Source organism: Sorghum bicolor, chromosome 5 (genome assembly GCF_000003195.3).
Source record: "Sorghum bicolor cultivar BTx623 chromosome 5, Sorghum_bicolor_NCBIv3, whole genome shotgun sequence".
Lineage (NCBI taxonomy): Eukaryota > Viridiplantae > Streptophyta > Magnoliopsida > Poales > Poaceae > Sorghum > Sorghum bicolor.
In genome coordinates, this window is record NC_012874.2 from 1,078,082 (window position 1) to 1,092,657 (window position 14,576).

The 14,576-nt window shown below is 54.8% G+C and overlaps 1 protein-coding gene across 1 annotated transcript; it reads right to left on the bottom strand.

Annotated features, from left to right (window-relative positions):
* LOC110435622 lies at nt 465–2,768 on the bottom strand. The gene is made up of 6 exons (XM_021461364.1): nt 2,315–2,768; nt 1,964–2,110; nt 1,819–1,884; nt 1,672–1,745; nt 815–1,597; nt 465–731 (listed from the first exon to the last, which is right to left on the bottom strand). Exons 1-6 carry the CDS (start codon nt 2,766–2,768, stop codon nt 549–551), a joined length of 1,707 nt encoding a protein of 568 aa, XP_021317039.1. The 3' UTR covers nt 465–548.

Here is a 14,576-nt window from a genome sequence, read left to right on the forward strand (position 1 = left end):
AAATCCTCGGAAACCTCCGACACCCAGCGTACCCTATCCTTCTCACCAAAGATGCGAAGGATAGGATATGGCGGCTGCATAAACACATCAAACCAAGTCATAAAAAAAAAGAAGAAAAACACAAATAGCCTACGGCAAGGTAGAAACAAAACAAAAACCACCACCTAAGCCGGAGGCCATGAACCTCGGCGCGCAAGCGACTGGATAAATCCAGATCCTTCGCCATCAATATCATATCCAACAAACTCGAACATATCCACCAATCTCATGTTAGGGAAGGCAACTCGCCAGTACTCCCACAATTCGCCAGAAACATAAATCCCTTTGTAAAAAATCGAAAGGGGAGTAATGAAATGATCCTGCGCAGGTCCTCCGCCAGAGACCTGCGCAGGATCAAAGTGTAAAACAAAGGCTTATCTGAAAACAACTTAATATATTACATCCTCAAAAGTTTGTACAAAATAAGCAAAACCTCCGGCCTTATTTACAAAAAGCGTCACATGCTTGGACGCAAAAAAGACTAAGAAAAACCTAAAAACTAAAAAGCCTCACACCTGAGGCGGAGGAGGAGCAGAAGTCTCGGGCAGCTCTGAAACCTTGGCACGAGATCCCTCCGGAGCTTTGGCACCAGCATCACGAGCCTCCGCTTCAGCCTGGGTCGGAGGACGCGCCTCGCTTGGTGGACGCGAAGGACCGGCCTTGTCAACCTTAGCCTTCTTCTTCGCAATCTCCTACAAAATACCCATCTTAAGTAACATTGCAAAGCAGCAAAGCAAAATACAAAAAGAAAAAAAAACAAACAAATCAACAATACCTCAGCGCGACGAGCCTCCGCCATCTTCTTCGCCTCAGCCCGCCCAAACCTAATCCAGAACGAACTGATAAAGTTCCGGACAGATTTGCGCAGGCCGGGGGTGCCCTCGCCAACGTCCTCCGCCGTGGCAAACTCCGCCTTATCAACCCCCTCGGCGTGGGAGCAACCTCCGCGCCGCAAGAGCCGAGCGAAGGAGCTAACCGCAGCCAAAGCCCCAAAATCAACAGCTCCTCCGACAAAGTCAGGGAGCATGCGGATATGGGACTTCAACCACGCGAGGCTAGCCCCAACGTCGCCGCTGGGCGGAGGAGCAGAGGTGCTACCTCCGAACTGCGCCAGCGAGTGGGTGTAGAGCCCAACAACAGCCGCAGCCTCCACCTCCGCCTTCTGCAGACGGGACTGCAACGCAGCAGCAGACGTCCTCTCAGCATCCAACTCCTTGCGCAGCCGGTCAGCAACGTCTTCGGCCTTCTCAGCGCGCTGCACAGCCAGGTCCTTCGTCCGTTCATGCTGGGAAGCACTCTCGCGAAGGACAGCCGCAGCAGCTTCAGCCTCCTCCTTCTCCTTCTTAATAACCTCCGACGCAAGCTTAAACTCTTCATTCTCCTTCCTTAGCACCTCAACCGCCTGCCGAATAGAAGCAAATCCCTTAACTTCCTCCGACAGGCGAGTCTTCTCAGCCTCCAAAGTTTCATTTTCCTTTTTAAGAGCCTCAATTGCTTCATCACGGCAAATGACCTCTCGGGAGCAACGCTCCTCCAAGGCAGCAGCCATGTGATGACCCTGCCCAAGAACAACACACATGAAGCCTCCGAATAAAAAACGACGAAGGAAAATACAACACTTCACAAACATACAAGGCTATGGTGCTCATATTGCACGCGGAGGAGCGTGTCAAAGTCCATGCCGCGGAGCTTCTGACGAAAACGATCTGTAAAACAAAAACAAGTAAGAAAAAACATCGTAAGAACCATAAAACCTTTGGCGGAGGTCAGACAACGAACCTCCGACCAAGGAATGAACCTCGCGCAATGCACCGGTCCAACCTGTGATCGAAGGATCAGAAGCACCTGCGCAAAACCACAATCAACCTTAGAATAAAATACCAAAAAACAAACCAATGGATAGAACAAAAAATAAGAAACTTACCGGGGCCAAGTACATCAGCAGGCGAAGGCCTGTTGGCCAACGCAGAAGGCGCAGGCTCACGCCGCGGAGGAACGGCAAGTCCTTCCTGCGCAACGCTGGCGCCTTTAACCATCTCCTCCGCGGTAGCCAACCCAGCAAAAACATCCGCTGAAAGATAAACAAAAAACATGAGACCAAGTCAATCAAAATTTGCAGAAAAACAAATAATCAACAAAAAATCATTACCCATGTACAACGAATTAATACCGTCACCAGCCGGACGAAGGGGAGCCTCCGCCCTCCTGATCCTCCGAACAGAGGCGGACTCCGCTTCGTCGCTGGACTCCACCTAAACCTCCTTAGGCGGGGAACCTCCTCCAGCAGATACCCCACGTGCAGGACTCGCCTGCCGTGCAGGACTCGCCTCCCGTGCAGGACTCCCCCTAGGGGCCTCCGCGTCGGAGGAATCCTCACCAAGAAGAGACGCAAAAGGCGCCCGCACAGACGAGGCCGCACGGGAAGCTTGAGCCTCAGGACCTCCGCCAGCAGCGGCGATCTCCGCAAGAGTAGAAGCCACCGAGTTCGACTCGGCAGCAGAAGATCGCGCGGAGGAAGACTCCACAGGAGTCTCCAGCACAACACCCGCCTTGCGCTTCTTCGCAAGTTGCTTGACTGCGCCGCCCCCTTTCCTCTGCTTCGACTCCGCCAAAGCAACAGCCTTGGAAGAATCCTTCTTCTTCTCCAATCCAAGCAACACATCCGGAGGAATAACATAATCCTCATACTCGATCCCCAATTCCTCAAAAACACGGTTGAAGCGGGGCATCGTCCCGAGCGCAGACCTCCACTGAAGATATTCCTTCTCCGAGATCTTCCCGACGATCCTCCGAGCAGAAACCTCCACACGATCAAGGAAGGACTCCTTGGTCTTGTCGACGAAAGCTAGTCGGCAGTCTACCTTGGGGTATACCCACGGTAGTAGTTTATCGGTAGACGGTGCGCAAACTACGAACTCGATGGTGACGCAAGACACGGACAAGCTTTTTATCCAGGTTCGGCCGCCGAGTTGGCGTAATACCTACGTCCTGCGTCTGGTTGTATTGGATTGTGTTGAGAGATAATCTGTCCTAGGGGGTCCCCTTGCCCCTCCTTATATAGTCTGGAGGGCAGGGTTACAGATCTAGCAACTAATCCTAGCCGGTTACAATTGCCATAGATAATTCGATATCAATTCCTATTCTAACCGACTAGAATCCTGCTTGATCTCCACGTCTTGTTTCCTTGCGCGAAACTCGGCTTGTCGGATCGAGCCTTGAACTCGTCTCGTAGGGGGCCAAGCTTCCTGGCTGAAGTCTAGCCGTAAGGGTATAGGGGTTTATACCCCCACAGCTAGTCCCCGAGCGCCATGTATTGTGATGCAACACGCCGTCTTGAGCTTCTTCGATCAGCGAGGCTTGTCGTCTTCAATAAGCGGGGAAATCGCCCAAGCAGTTGCAACGGTTCCTTGTCCAACTCGAAAGACAGTTGATCAACGTTGACATCGAAGAAGCAGGTTGTTCGAAGAATGCATGGTGCTCTAAAAAAAATTTCTTTCCTAGTGAAGTGTGCCCACTTTGCCTTTTTGAAAGGTAGAAGTATCAAAAAAGCAAGCAAATTCACCGCTAGGTGAAGTGTGCCCACTTAGTCCCCGAGCCTGGTAGTAGGTGGCGTAGGCACGTGGTGCCAGGGTCAAAGGAAAATTCCCCAAAGTAGTTTTGAGACTGAGATGCATCGCTAGATGCATCGTACCGATGTAGTCCCCGAGCTTGCTGGAAGGCGAAGTATGTGCCTTGTAGCAAGGTCTAAAAAATTAAATTTACCAGTCCCCGGGCATGTCATGCTCGTCTGCGATCGAAAAGACTAATCGACCAGTCCCTGAGCATGTCATGCTCGTCTGCAATCGAAAAGACCAATCGACCAGTCCCCGAGCATCGAGTGCTCAGTTTCCTAAGCATGCTTTAAAGCTTTGAGCTGATAGACTGAGCGACCAGTCCCCGAGCGTCGAGTGCTCGGTGGTCGGTGCAGTCCTTGAAGTTCTGAGTTGATAGACTGGGCAATCAGTCCCCGAGCGTCGAGTGCTCGGTGGTCGGTGAAGTCTTTGAAGTTCCGAGCTGATAAACTGGGCGACCAGTCCCCGAGCGTCGAGTGCTCGGTGGTCGGTGCAGTCCTTGAATTTCCGAGCTGATAAACTGGGCGACCAGTCCCCGAGCGTCGAGTGCTCGGTGGTCGGTGCAGTCCTTGAATTTCCGAGCTGATAAACTGGGCGACCAGTCCCCGAGCGTCGAGTGCTCGGTGGTCGGTGCAGTCCTTGAAGTTCTGAGTTGATAGACTGGGCGACCAGTCCCCGAGCGTCGAGTGCTCGGTGGTCGGTGCAGTCCTTGAATTTCCGAGCTGATAAACTGGGCGACCAGTCCCCGAGCGTCGAGTGCTCGGTGGTCGGTGCAGTCCTTGAATTTCCGAGCTGATAGACTGGGCAACCAGTCCCCGAGCGTCGAGTGCTCGGTGATCGGTGCAGTCCCCGGATTGCTGACTCACTGGCGTATGTGTCTTCTTACTTTTGAAAAGGTCTTTCAAATTTAAAGTTGACGTGACGGGGTCTCCTGACGATATGTCAGACGGATGCATGAAAAGCTGTGCCTGGCAACTGTACAACCGCTCTTTGCGTGGTTTGAGAAAAGGAAACCATCAATTGGTACGAAAACTCCGCCGCATTAATTGTCTATAATCATTGTAAACCGAAACGCCGCGTCCGCCGCATGGCCTGCCCACTTCCCGAGATTACAGGAAGTGGGAGAGGTGGGGTCGCTGGTTTATAAGGGCCTAATAGGACCGCCTGTACCGCTTCTCCTGCCATTGCCTTCAAACCTTCCGTTCTCATCTTCTCCAATCACCTGCATCTTCCTAACTCCGGCCCACATTCGCACCTCTAATGGCGAAGAGCGACTCCAGGAAGAGGGCCGACCTGATGGCCAAGGAATGGAAGAAGTCTCGCAGCACCACAAAATCTCTTGGTGACCTCGTCGATATGGGGCTGCTGCACGACGCAGAGCTCGGCGGCTGGAGGGCACCAGAGGGGGAGAGCTACCCCGATCCTCGCGCCGGTGAGGTCGTCGTTTTTGAAGACTTCGTTAAGAGAGGTTTTGGTGTTCCTGTCCATCCTTTTCTTCAAGGTCTTCTTTTGTACTATGAGATCGGGCTTTGCAATCTGCACCCGAACTCAATTCTCCTTATTTCCACCTTCATCCATCTGTGCGAGGCCTATGTTGGCATAGAGCCGCACTTTGATCTTTTCCGGTATCTTTTCTGTCTGAGGAAGAAGGGAGCAGTTGGAGGCTCCAAGGTTGCAGGTGGAGTATACCTCAACCTCCGTGATGGGATGAAGAATCGCTACCTGCACTGCCCATGGAACACCTCCTTGACCGAATGGTACAGGAAGTGGTTCTACGTCAGGGAGGAACCGGGCAGCTCCACGTTCTGCGACGTGGGGTACGTTCCCGAGAAGAGGGCGAGCTGGACTGACCGCCCAGAGTTCGACGGTCAAGTGGCGGATCTGATGAAGCTGATCGACTGGTCGCGCCTGGATGGGCTTAGCGTGGTCGGCAACTTCATTTGCCGCCGGGTGATGCCCTGCCAGAAGAGGGTGCACTCGGCGTATGAGTATGCCGGAAGCACAGACCCGACTAGGATGCGGTCGGAGATCCTGGAGAAGGCGGAGGTACAACAGCTGCTAAACGAGCTGTTTAACTTCGCGGATGGGGGCTTCACCCGTAGCAGTGGTCGGGTGCAAGCCTTCAAGTTAGGACGACCAGCACCAAAGGTATGTAGCAGACTTCGTTTGATCATTCGTATGTCGCCTGTAGTTGGCTCATCTCTGTTACTTTTGCAGGTCGGTGATGTCGACCGGTGCGTAGTGTACGTATCACTGGCACCGGGGATGGAAGATCCTGTGGGAGAGGTCCCGCCAGAGGAAGGCCGAGCCCGCCCCGTCCCAACCTCCGAGGAGAGGGTGGCGGGGAAAAGGCCATTGCCGGTGGATCCCCTGCCGACGCCGGAGCTGCCGGCAGACCTACCGGCGGAGAGCAGCCAAGCGCCGAAGCGTCGTCGGCTCGTGCGGATCGTCGACGACGACGACGACGACGAGGAGGCTGCGCCGTCGTTGGTCCGACGGCCTCGGGGCCGCCCAGACGCTGCACCGGTCGCCACTGATCGAGTGGCCAGCGGCGCAGCTGCCCCGCAAGTTGCCGAGGTGGGGGCACAGGCGCCGACCGGCCGGGCGAGGAGGAGGTTCACCGCGACCCATCGCCGGTCAGACCTGTAAGTGTTCAACTTACGTATTTTGGACTCCTTTTTTTTTTAACTTTTGTTCCTGTAGTGCGGCATCGGATGTCGACCCTGGCCAAACTGCCGGCCAGGGAACGGGCGAGCCTGCCCGCGGTTCTGGGGATGCGGCCCCCCAGACCACAGAACAGCCGACTGCTGCAGTCGCGCCTGGGATCACCGAGGAGCTCCCGAGCGCGGCGCCGACTACAACAAGCAGCCCGACCAGGGCTGGGGACGCTCCCCCAACTGACTCCTCGGAGAAGGGAAGGTCTCCGACCGCTCCTCCTGCCGGGGGGAGTGAAGTCCCCCCGCCGCCCCGAGCAGGAGCCACTCCGGCTGCGGGCTCCCCAGGTCTGGTCCAAGGGACGGTGACGCCTGGGACCACCACCGGGGGTGACGCAGCCCAGGAGGAGGAAACCAGGGCGGCCTCCGACGACGAGGTAGAAGAGATCGAGGGTCGTCCCCGTGATGGCCGCCAACACGTGTATGTGTGGCGCCAACGCGGGGATCACTTTATCGGTCATGAGGAGCTTGCCGAGTCCGAAGAGGCCGCCAGGGTGGAGCGCGCGGCCAAGCGCCTTGTCGACGAAGTCAAGGTAAGCGGCGTTTTGAGCTGCCGCGCATTCTTTTGCCTTGCCTTCTGCGCATTGTTATATGCTTGCTTTGTAGGACGTTATGAAAACGGCGAAGTACCGGAAACGGTGCTTTGACCAGATAGAAGGCGTCATGGCCGAGAACAAGGCCCTTGCCGCGGAGGTAGACCGGTTGCGGGCGAAGGTCGGAGAGAAGGTGGTCGAGATGAGCGCCGAAAAGGAGCGTCGTCTCGACCTTGCTCGTCGTCTGGCCGACCAGTACCGGCTGCAGGAAGGTTAGTCACACGCTCCGAGCAGTTTCGCGTACTTGCATAGTTTGCTTCGCTGACCAGTTTGATATTCACGCAGACTTGGAGGAGGAGGTGGCGAGCCTCCAACAAGAGAAGGAGCAGCTCAGCCAACAGCTCGCCGGTGCTCAGGAGTCCGGGCGGCGAGCGGAAGAGGAACTGGGTAGAAAAGACCGGGAGTTAGCTGGTAATGGGTGCCGCCTTGTTGGTTGCTACCTGCCCCTTTGCTTGTCTGGTATGCCGAAAATAACGTTTCGTTTCGTTTGCAGTGCTCAAGGTGAACGCCAAAAAACACCTGGATGAGCTGGTCAAGGACCGGGACTCCTGGAAGGTCAACTGTTGCAGGATCTGGAAGGGAGTGTCCCCGGTCCTGGACCTGATCAGTCCCGAGCTCCCGGAGAGCCAGCCCCGCGTGCCGCCGTTGACCCCGGTCGAGAAGGCGCAACGGGCGTGGGACTGGCTCCAGCAGTTTGTGAAGGACGCCGGGGAGTTTGCCGGCGCGCACGTCCTCAGCATGGTACGCGCCCACTACCCCCTGGTCGACTTGAGCAGGCTGGAGAAGGGGTACCCGAAGGAAGTCGGCCCACAGGAAGCGGACGAACTTCGGGGTAGTCTGCTGGACTTGTCGTCGACAGTGATCGGCGACGTCAACCTGTGCGGAACGGCCACTCCTCCAGACCAGCCGAGCTCAGATAGGTCGGCCAGGGAGTTGTCGGGCGCGTCCGTTGCTGGAGATGGGCGGTCGACGCCTGCGGTCTCGACCAGCCAGGCGCCGGTGGCCCCGACCCCTTCGTCCGGGCAGCAGGGCCAGGCGGGTGATCAGCCCGAGCAGCTAGGCCAATAAAGTAGTCTGTAGGAATAGACTAGTATCTGCCCGTCAGGGTATTTATTGTAAACTTTGTATGTAAAGTTTGTAATAAAGTTTTCTTTTTTGTCATGACTGTTGTTCTGAGCGCTGTACAATATCTGAGTGACGTGTCACCGTGTTTGTCTTGGTTGTCGCCAAGAGCATCCATTGCAGGAGTTTTGCCGAGTGCTGTGTATGACAAGGTATAGGCGAAAAATAGAGAATCTTATTATCAAAAAATTATAAGATACTTACAAAAGAAAGTAATTAAAACTTTATGGATAGAAACGTCGCAGTTTGTCGATGTGCCAAGAGTTAGGTACTCGTGTTCCGTCTGGGTATGCCAATCTGTAGGACGTAGGTCGTGTGACCTCGGTCACGACGAAGGGTCCTTCCCAGGGAGTGGATAACTTGTGCATTCCCTCCTGGCTTGTTTTCCATCGGAGCACCAGATCGCCGACCACGAAGGAACGGTCCTTGACGTTCCTGTTGTAGTATCGCCTGACTGCCGCGAGATATTTTGCTGTTCGGAGACATGAAACTAAACGCTTTTCCTCCATGCAATTGATTTCGAGTTCTCTGGCGTTGTCGGCGGTCGCCTGGTCGAAGTGCTCGATTCTGGGAGATCCGAAGTGTATGTCGGACGGCAAGACCGCCTCTACACCGTACACCATGAAGTAGGGAGACACCCCTGTGTTTCGACTGGTCTGAGTTCGGAGGCCCCAGACCACTGCCGGCAATTCTTTCATCCATCGACCGGGTGCTCTGTCGTTCTCGGTGTACAATCTTTTCTTTAGGGCGTCGACGATCATTCCGTTAGCACGTTCAACCTGACCGTTGGCACGTGGATGTGCCACTGACACATATTTTATGACTATGCCTCTGTCATCGCAGAAATCCCAAAAAGTGGTGCCAGTAAACTGAGTGCCCAGGTCGGTGATTATGCTGTTCGGGATGCCGAATCTGTGTATGATTTGATTGAGGAACTCCACAGCCTTCTCGGAGGTTGCCTTGACCAGGGGCATGTATTCAATCCACTTGGAGAACTTGTCGATTAACACGAAAACAAACTTGAAGTTGCCCGGGGCTGGTTTAAATGGTCCGATCATGTCGAGCCCCCAGCAAGCAAAGGGCCAAGACGACGGGATGGTTTGAATTTCATGGGCAGGTACGTGGGTCCTCTTAGCGAAAAACTGACATCCTTCACAATGTCGAACCAGTTTTTCTGCGTCGCTGACCGCGGTTGGCCAATAAAAACCTGCTCGGAAGGCCTTTCCGACCAGCGTTCTAGATGCAGCGTGGTTGCCGCAAGATCCGGCGTGTATGTCCTCCAAGAGCTTGATACCATCGTCTTGGGGTATGCACTTGAGCAGTACCTCGGAGCTTGCGTTTTTCCGCATGAGTTTTCCGTCAACCAGGATGTAGTTCTTTGATCGTCGGATGAGACGCTCGTTCTCTGTTTTGTCTTGAAAACCTGTCCCGTCCGAGATGTATTTGATGAACGGGATACGCCAGTCACGCCCACTGGTTGTCGGAGTGGCGTCATCTATGAGCATTGCCTCGGTGGGTTGCTTGTCGACCAGGGTGGAGCTTACGCTCGGCTCACGGATGTCCTGGACGAAAATACCCCGCGGGATTTGGGCCCGAGACGAGCCTAACTTTGACAACGCATCTGCTGCTTGGTTCTTGTCCCGGACCACGTGGATGTACTCTATGCCATAGAAGTTAGTTTCCCATCTGCGAATTTCTTTGCAGTAGAGATCCATCTTCTCGTGGGTTGCGTCCCACTCTTTGTTGAGCTGGTTGATGACCAAAGCGGAGTCGCCGTAGACATAGAGGCGCTTGACCCCCAGTTCGACGGCTAGTCGTACGCCATGTAAGCAAGCTTCGTATTCGGCGACATTGTTTGACGCCGGAAAAAGGATCCGAAGGACGTAGCGGAGTTTGTCCTTGTTTGGTGATACGAACAATATCCCAGCGCCTGCACCGTTGATGTTCAAGGACCCATCAAAGAACATTGACCAGTGGTCTGAGACATCTGGAACGGAAGGTTCATTGAGGTCCGTCCATTCGGCAATGAAATCGACCAGGGCTTGAGACTTGACAGTGGTGCGACTCTGGAACTCTAGGGAAAATGGACATAATTCCATTGCCCATTTCACGATTCTGCCATTGGCGTCTTTATTGCGCAGGATGTCCCCGAGAGGAAAGCCGGTTGTCACCAGGACTCGATGGCCGTCGAAGTAGTGCTTCAGCTTTCTAGACGTTATCAGGATGGCGTATATAAGCTTCTGTATTTGTGGGTACCTGGCCTTGGATTCGTTTAAAACTTCACTTATAAAGTAAACGGGTCTCTGGACCTTGAAGACGTGACCTGGTTCATCTCGCTCGACCACTATTGCCGTGGAAACAACCCTGTCGGTTGCAGCAATGTAAAGGAGCAGGTCTTCATTGGGCTGAGGCGCTGTGAGGACAGGCGGTGAAGTGAGGAAGGTCTTAAGCTGAGTGAACGCAGCGTCGGCTTCTTCTGTCCAGGAGAATTTTTCGGATGCTTTCAATAGTTTGAAGAAAGGGAGGCCTTTTTCCCCCAGCCTTGAGATGAAGCGACTGAGGGCGGCCATGCATCCAGTTAGCTTCTGAATATCCTTGACGTTCTTCGGCGGTCGCATGTCGAGTACGGCCTTGACTTTTGAAGGGTTTGGTCGTATGCCGTCGCAACTGACGACGTTGCCGAGTAGTAGACCGGAAGGGACGCCGAAAATGCATTTCTTGGGGTTGAGCTTCCACTTGTACCTATTGAGTGCCTTGAAGGTTCGGTCTAAGTTGTCGATTAGGGTGCTCGCGTCCCTTGTTTTTACGACCACGTCGTCCACATAGGCCTCGACGAGGTCATCGCGAATCTCGTCGTGGAGGCATTGCTGGATGGCCCTTTGATAAGTGGCCCCGGCGTTTTTGAGTCCGAAAGACATGGTAGTGTAACAGTATGCGCCGAAGGGCGTGATGAAAGATGTTTTGATCTGATCTTCTTCCTTTAACGAGATCTGGTGATAACCAGAGTAGCAATCTAGAAAGGAGAGGAGTTCGCATCCGGCCGTTGAGTCGACCACCTCGTCGATGCGAGGAAGACCAAAAGGATCTTTAGGACAGTGTTTGTTGAGATCGGTGTAATCAACGCACATTCTCCATTCATTATTCTTTTTGCGTACAAGAACCGGATTGGCGAGCCAATCGGGATGATACACCTCTTTTATGAATCCGGCTGCTAGAAGCCGTGTTATTTCTGTCCTAATGGCCTCCTTTTTGTCACGAGCGAACCGTCGCAGTTTTTGCTTGATTGGTCTTGCGGTCTTCGAGACGTTTAAGGAGTGCTCGATCAGGTTTCGTGGGACACCGGGCATGTCTGCAGGTTTCCATGCGAAAACGCTCACGTTGTCCCTTAGAAACCTGACGAGCGCGTCTTCCTATTTTGGATCCAGGTTAGCCCCGATGAGGGCTGTCTTCTCAGGGTTGCCTTCGACTAACTGCACTTCTTTGTACTCCTTGGATTTCGAATTCTTTCTGGATGTCTCCTGCTCAGGTAATCGGAGCTGGTCGGGAGGCAGCTGCGCGGCTTGGCTTGCTGTTTCCGCCATGCGGATTGAGAGGTCAATTGCCTCGGTGATCTTGAAGCTTTCTTCTTCGCAGGTGTACGCCGTGTAGACGTTGCCTCTGAGGGTTAGGACACCCTTCTCCGTGGGCATCTTAAGCACTAAGTATGAGTAGTGCGGGACTGCCATGAACTTTGTCAGCGAAGGGCGGCCCAGTATGGCGTGGTAGGTCCCGTCGAAGTCCGCGACTACGAAGTTGATGAACTCCGTCCGGAAGTGATCGGGTGTGCCGAATTGGACAGGCAATGTTATCTGTCCGAGGGGCACCGAACTTTGACCCGGCAAAACCCCCCAGAATTGGGCGTCGTAAGGTTTTAGTTGCGCCGGTGATATCTTTAGGGCGGGCAGGCTGTTGCGGAAGAGAATGTCGATGGAGCTTCCCCCGTCCACGAGCACGCGCTCGAATCTGATGCTATTGATGCAGGGATCAAGAATCAGTGGGAAACGTCCCGGCTCTGGGATAGCGGCCCACTGGTCCTTCCTGCTGAACGAGATCTCCCTGTGGGACCACGCGGGAAATTTTGGATCTGCGATCAGCCCGTCCGTGCTGTCTATGTTGAGGCAGGCTCTCTTTAACAGCTTTCTTTCTCGCTTGGACTCAGTGGAGACCTTGCCCCCGAAAATGGAGTGGACCACGTCGGTGGGGCTGACGTATTGGTGTCGGGGGTCCCTGTCTTGGTCCTCATCCTCATCTTTGTGGTCGTGCCCGTCGCGTTTGTTATTTTTCTTGGCGGAGTCCTCTTGGGCGGCCCGCCGTGTATAGATACTTTTGAGGACGCGACACTCTTCCATGGTATGGTTAGACTTTGGGTGTAGCTGGCACGGTCCCTTCAACGTTTTGTTGTAGTCGTCTTGGTAGTCCCGTCGTCCGTTGGGACGTTTGACCGTATTTACTTCGTGGTCGTATTCACGAGGGCGCTTCCCTCTGAAGTCGTCGCGGCTGTCGCGCCGCCGATCCCAACCCTCTCGGTGATCGCGGTTGTCGGGGCGGCGGTGATTTCTGTTATCGTAGCGACCACGACCGTCATCCCGCCGAGAAGGCTGGTCGGGGCCTCTCGCGTCGTCTCGGATTAGTTTTTCTGCGTCATCAGCATCGGCGTAGTTTTTAGCCGTGGCGAGGAGCTCTGCTACCGTTGATGGGCGTTTACGCAACAGCTTGTTCCTCAGCGCTTCATGGAAACGCAAGCCCTTGATAAAGGCTGATATGGCCTCGTCGTGAGAAATCTTCGGGATTTTGAGGCGCATATCCGAGAACCGTCGGATGTAATCGCGCAGGGGTTCATTCTTCTTGTCTCTTATCCTTTCAAGGTCATACTTGTTCCCGGGCTGCTCGCATGTGGCAATGAAGTTGTCGATGAAAGCCTGTCGTAGCTCTTCCCAAGATTCGAAGGAGTCCTCGGGCAAGCCGAGAAGCCACTGATGACCAGCCTGGTCGAGGACTACGGGGAAGTAGTTAGCCATGACGTGCTCATCTCCTGCCGCTGATCGGACGGCGATTTCATAAAGGGTGATCCAGTTCTCTGGATTTTCCTTGCCGTCGTATTTTTTAAGTTTTTCGAGCTTGAAATTGCGGGGCCACACGACCTGACGGAGGTGCGAGGAGAACTGCCTTAGGCCCGGAGGACCGTGGGTCGCGTCGTACTCGATGCGGCGCAGGTTTTCGTGGACTGCTCTTTCTGCGGCGCGCCTGTTGATGCGATCCCGGGCATCTTTGGGAGGGATGTTGTGGCGGAGATCCCTGTGTTGATCTTCTTCTTCTTGGTCGCGTACGCGGTTCTGCTGGCGGCGGCCATCGGCGTCCCGACCACCATCGTCGCGCCGTGAGTCCCCTCGACGGTTGTCGGCGGAGCGGCTGCGGCGGCGCCTGCTGGGTGAGGCCCGGCTGCGATTAGTCTGGTCGGAGGCGGCTTCCGTATAAGAGACGTCCTGGACTCTCTTGAGTAGAGTGGCTGTCTGTCCCATTGCGGCGATCAGGTGTGCTCGGATACTGGTCCGGACTCCCTGGCATTCGGGGGTGTCAGGAAGCCGATCCAGGTTGGCCATGGCGACAGCCACGTTGGCGCTTGGCGTTTTGTAGACCGGCTGGTCCCCGACCATGTCAAAGGCATCGTTGAGGTTACTTGGTGGCATCTGTTGTTGCTCATCCGCACGCCGTCGGGCGCGATCGGCGTTACGCTGTTCGCGGAGTTGTCTCTGGTCATCTGTTTCTCCGTCAACGGCCGGCTCGTCGGCGCTGACATTGAACACGATATCCCCTCGCCGGGGGGGGAATATCGGGAATCGGTCGAAACCCGGAGGGTGTGAAGGAAAATCCAGGTCGTAGCCCTCGTCTTCGGTGTTTATAACCTCGGTGGGGACGGAGCCGGTGCTTGAGTTGGTGCTGGAAACCTGGCCGTCCCGTAGCTCTCGGATTGTCACCATGTTGACATGGTGACGATTGTTCCTTGTCGGCGACCAGCCCGCTTTGCTGAAAACGGATTGAACATGCTGTGAGTAGACAGAGGCCGAGTTATTCAGGCCGCAAGGATGGTCTCCCTTTTTGAGCTCGACGGATCGTCCTGAGGAGGTTGAGGTTATCGTCAGGGACGTTCCCAGCCGTTCGTGTGTGGTGACACGAGTTGGCCGGCGGGATTTCGAAAAATCCGCTCGAGTGGCTTGGTCGGGCCGGCGCAGAACTCCATCTATTAGTTGGGAGACTTCGAGCAGCTTGGAGTCGGCGCGATCGAGCGCTTGGAGGAGGTCCGAGCAGTCGATCTCCTTTCCCTTGTAGAGTGGGAACGGTGGTCGGGAGTTTGGTGCCGTCATGCGTGTGGTCGGAGACGGCGTGATCTCAGATTGGATCTGGATCTCTTTCGGAACCGTGGTCGGGAAGCCGCCGCTGCACGTCGTCCACGTGATCTG

Coding starts and splice junctions, on each gene's coding strand:
- LOC110435622 (XM_021461364.1), bottom strand. CDS start 2,768: ATGCCCCGCTTCAACCGTGTTTTTGAGGAATTGGGGATCGAGTATGAG. Junction 1,885..1,963: donor TGCTGATGTACTTGGCCCCG/GTAAGTTTCTTA, acceptor GGTTTTGCGCAG/GTGCTTCTGATCCTTCGATC. Junction 732..814: donor CGGAGGCTCGTCGCGCTGAG/GTATTGTTGATT, acceptor GGTATTTTGTAG/GAGATTGCGAAGAAGAAGGC.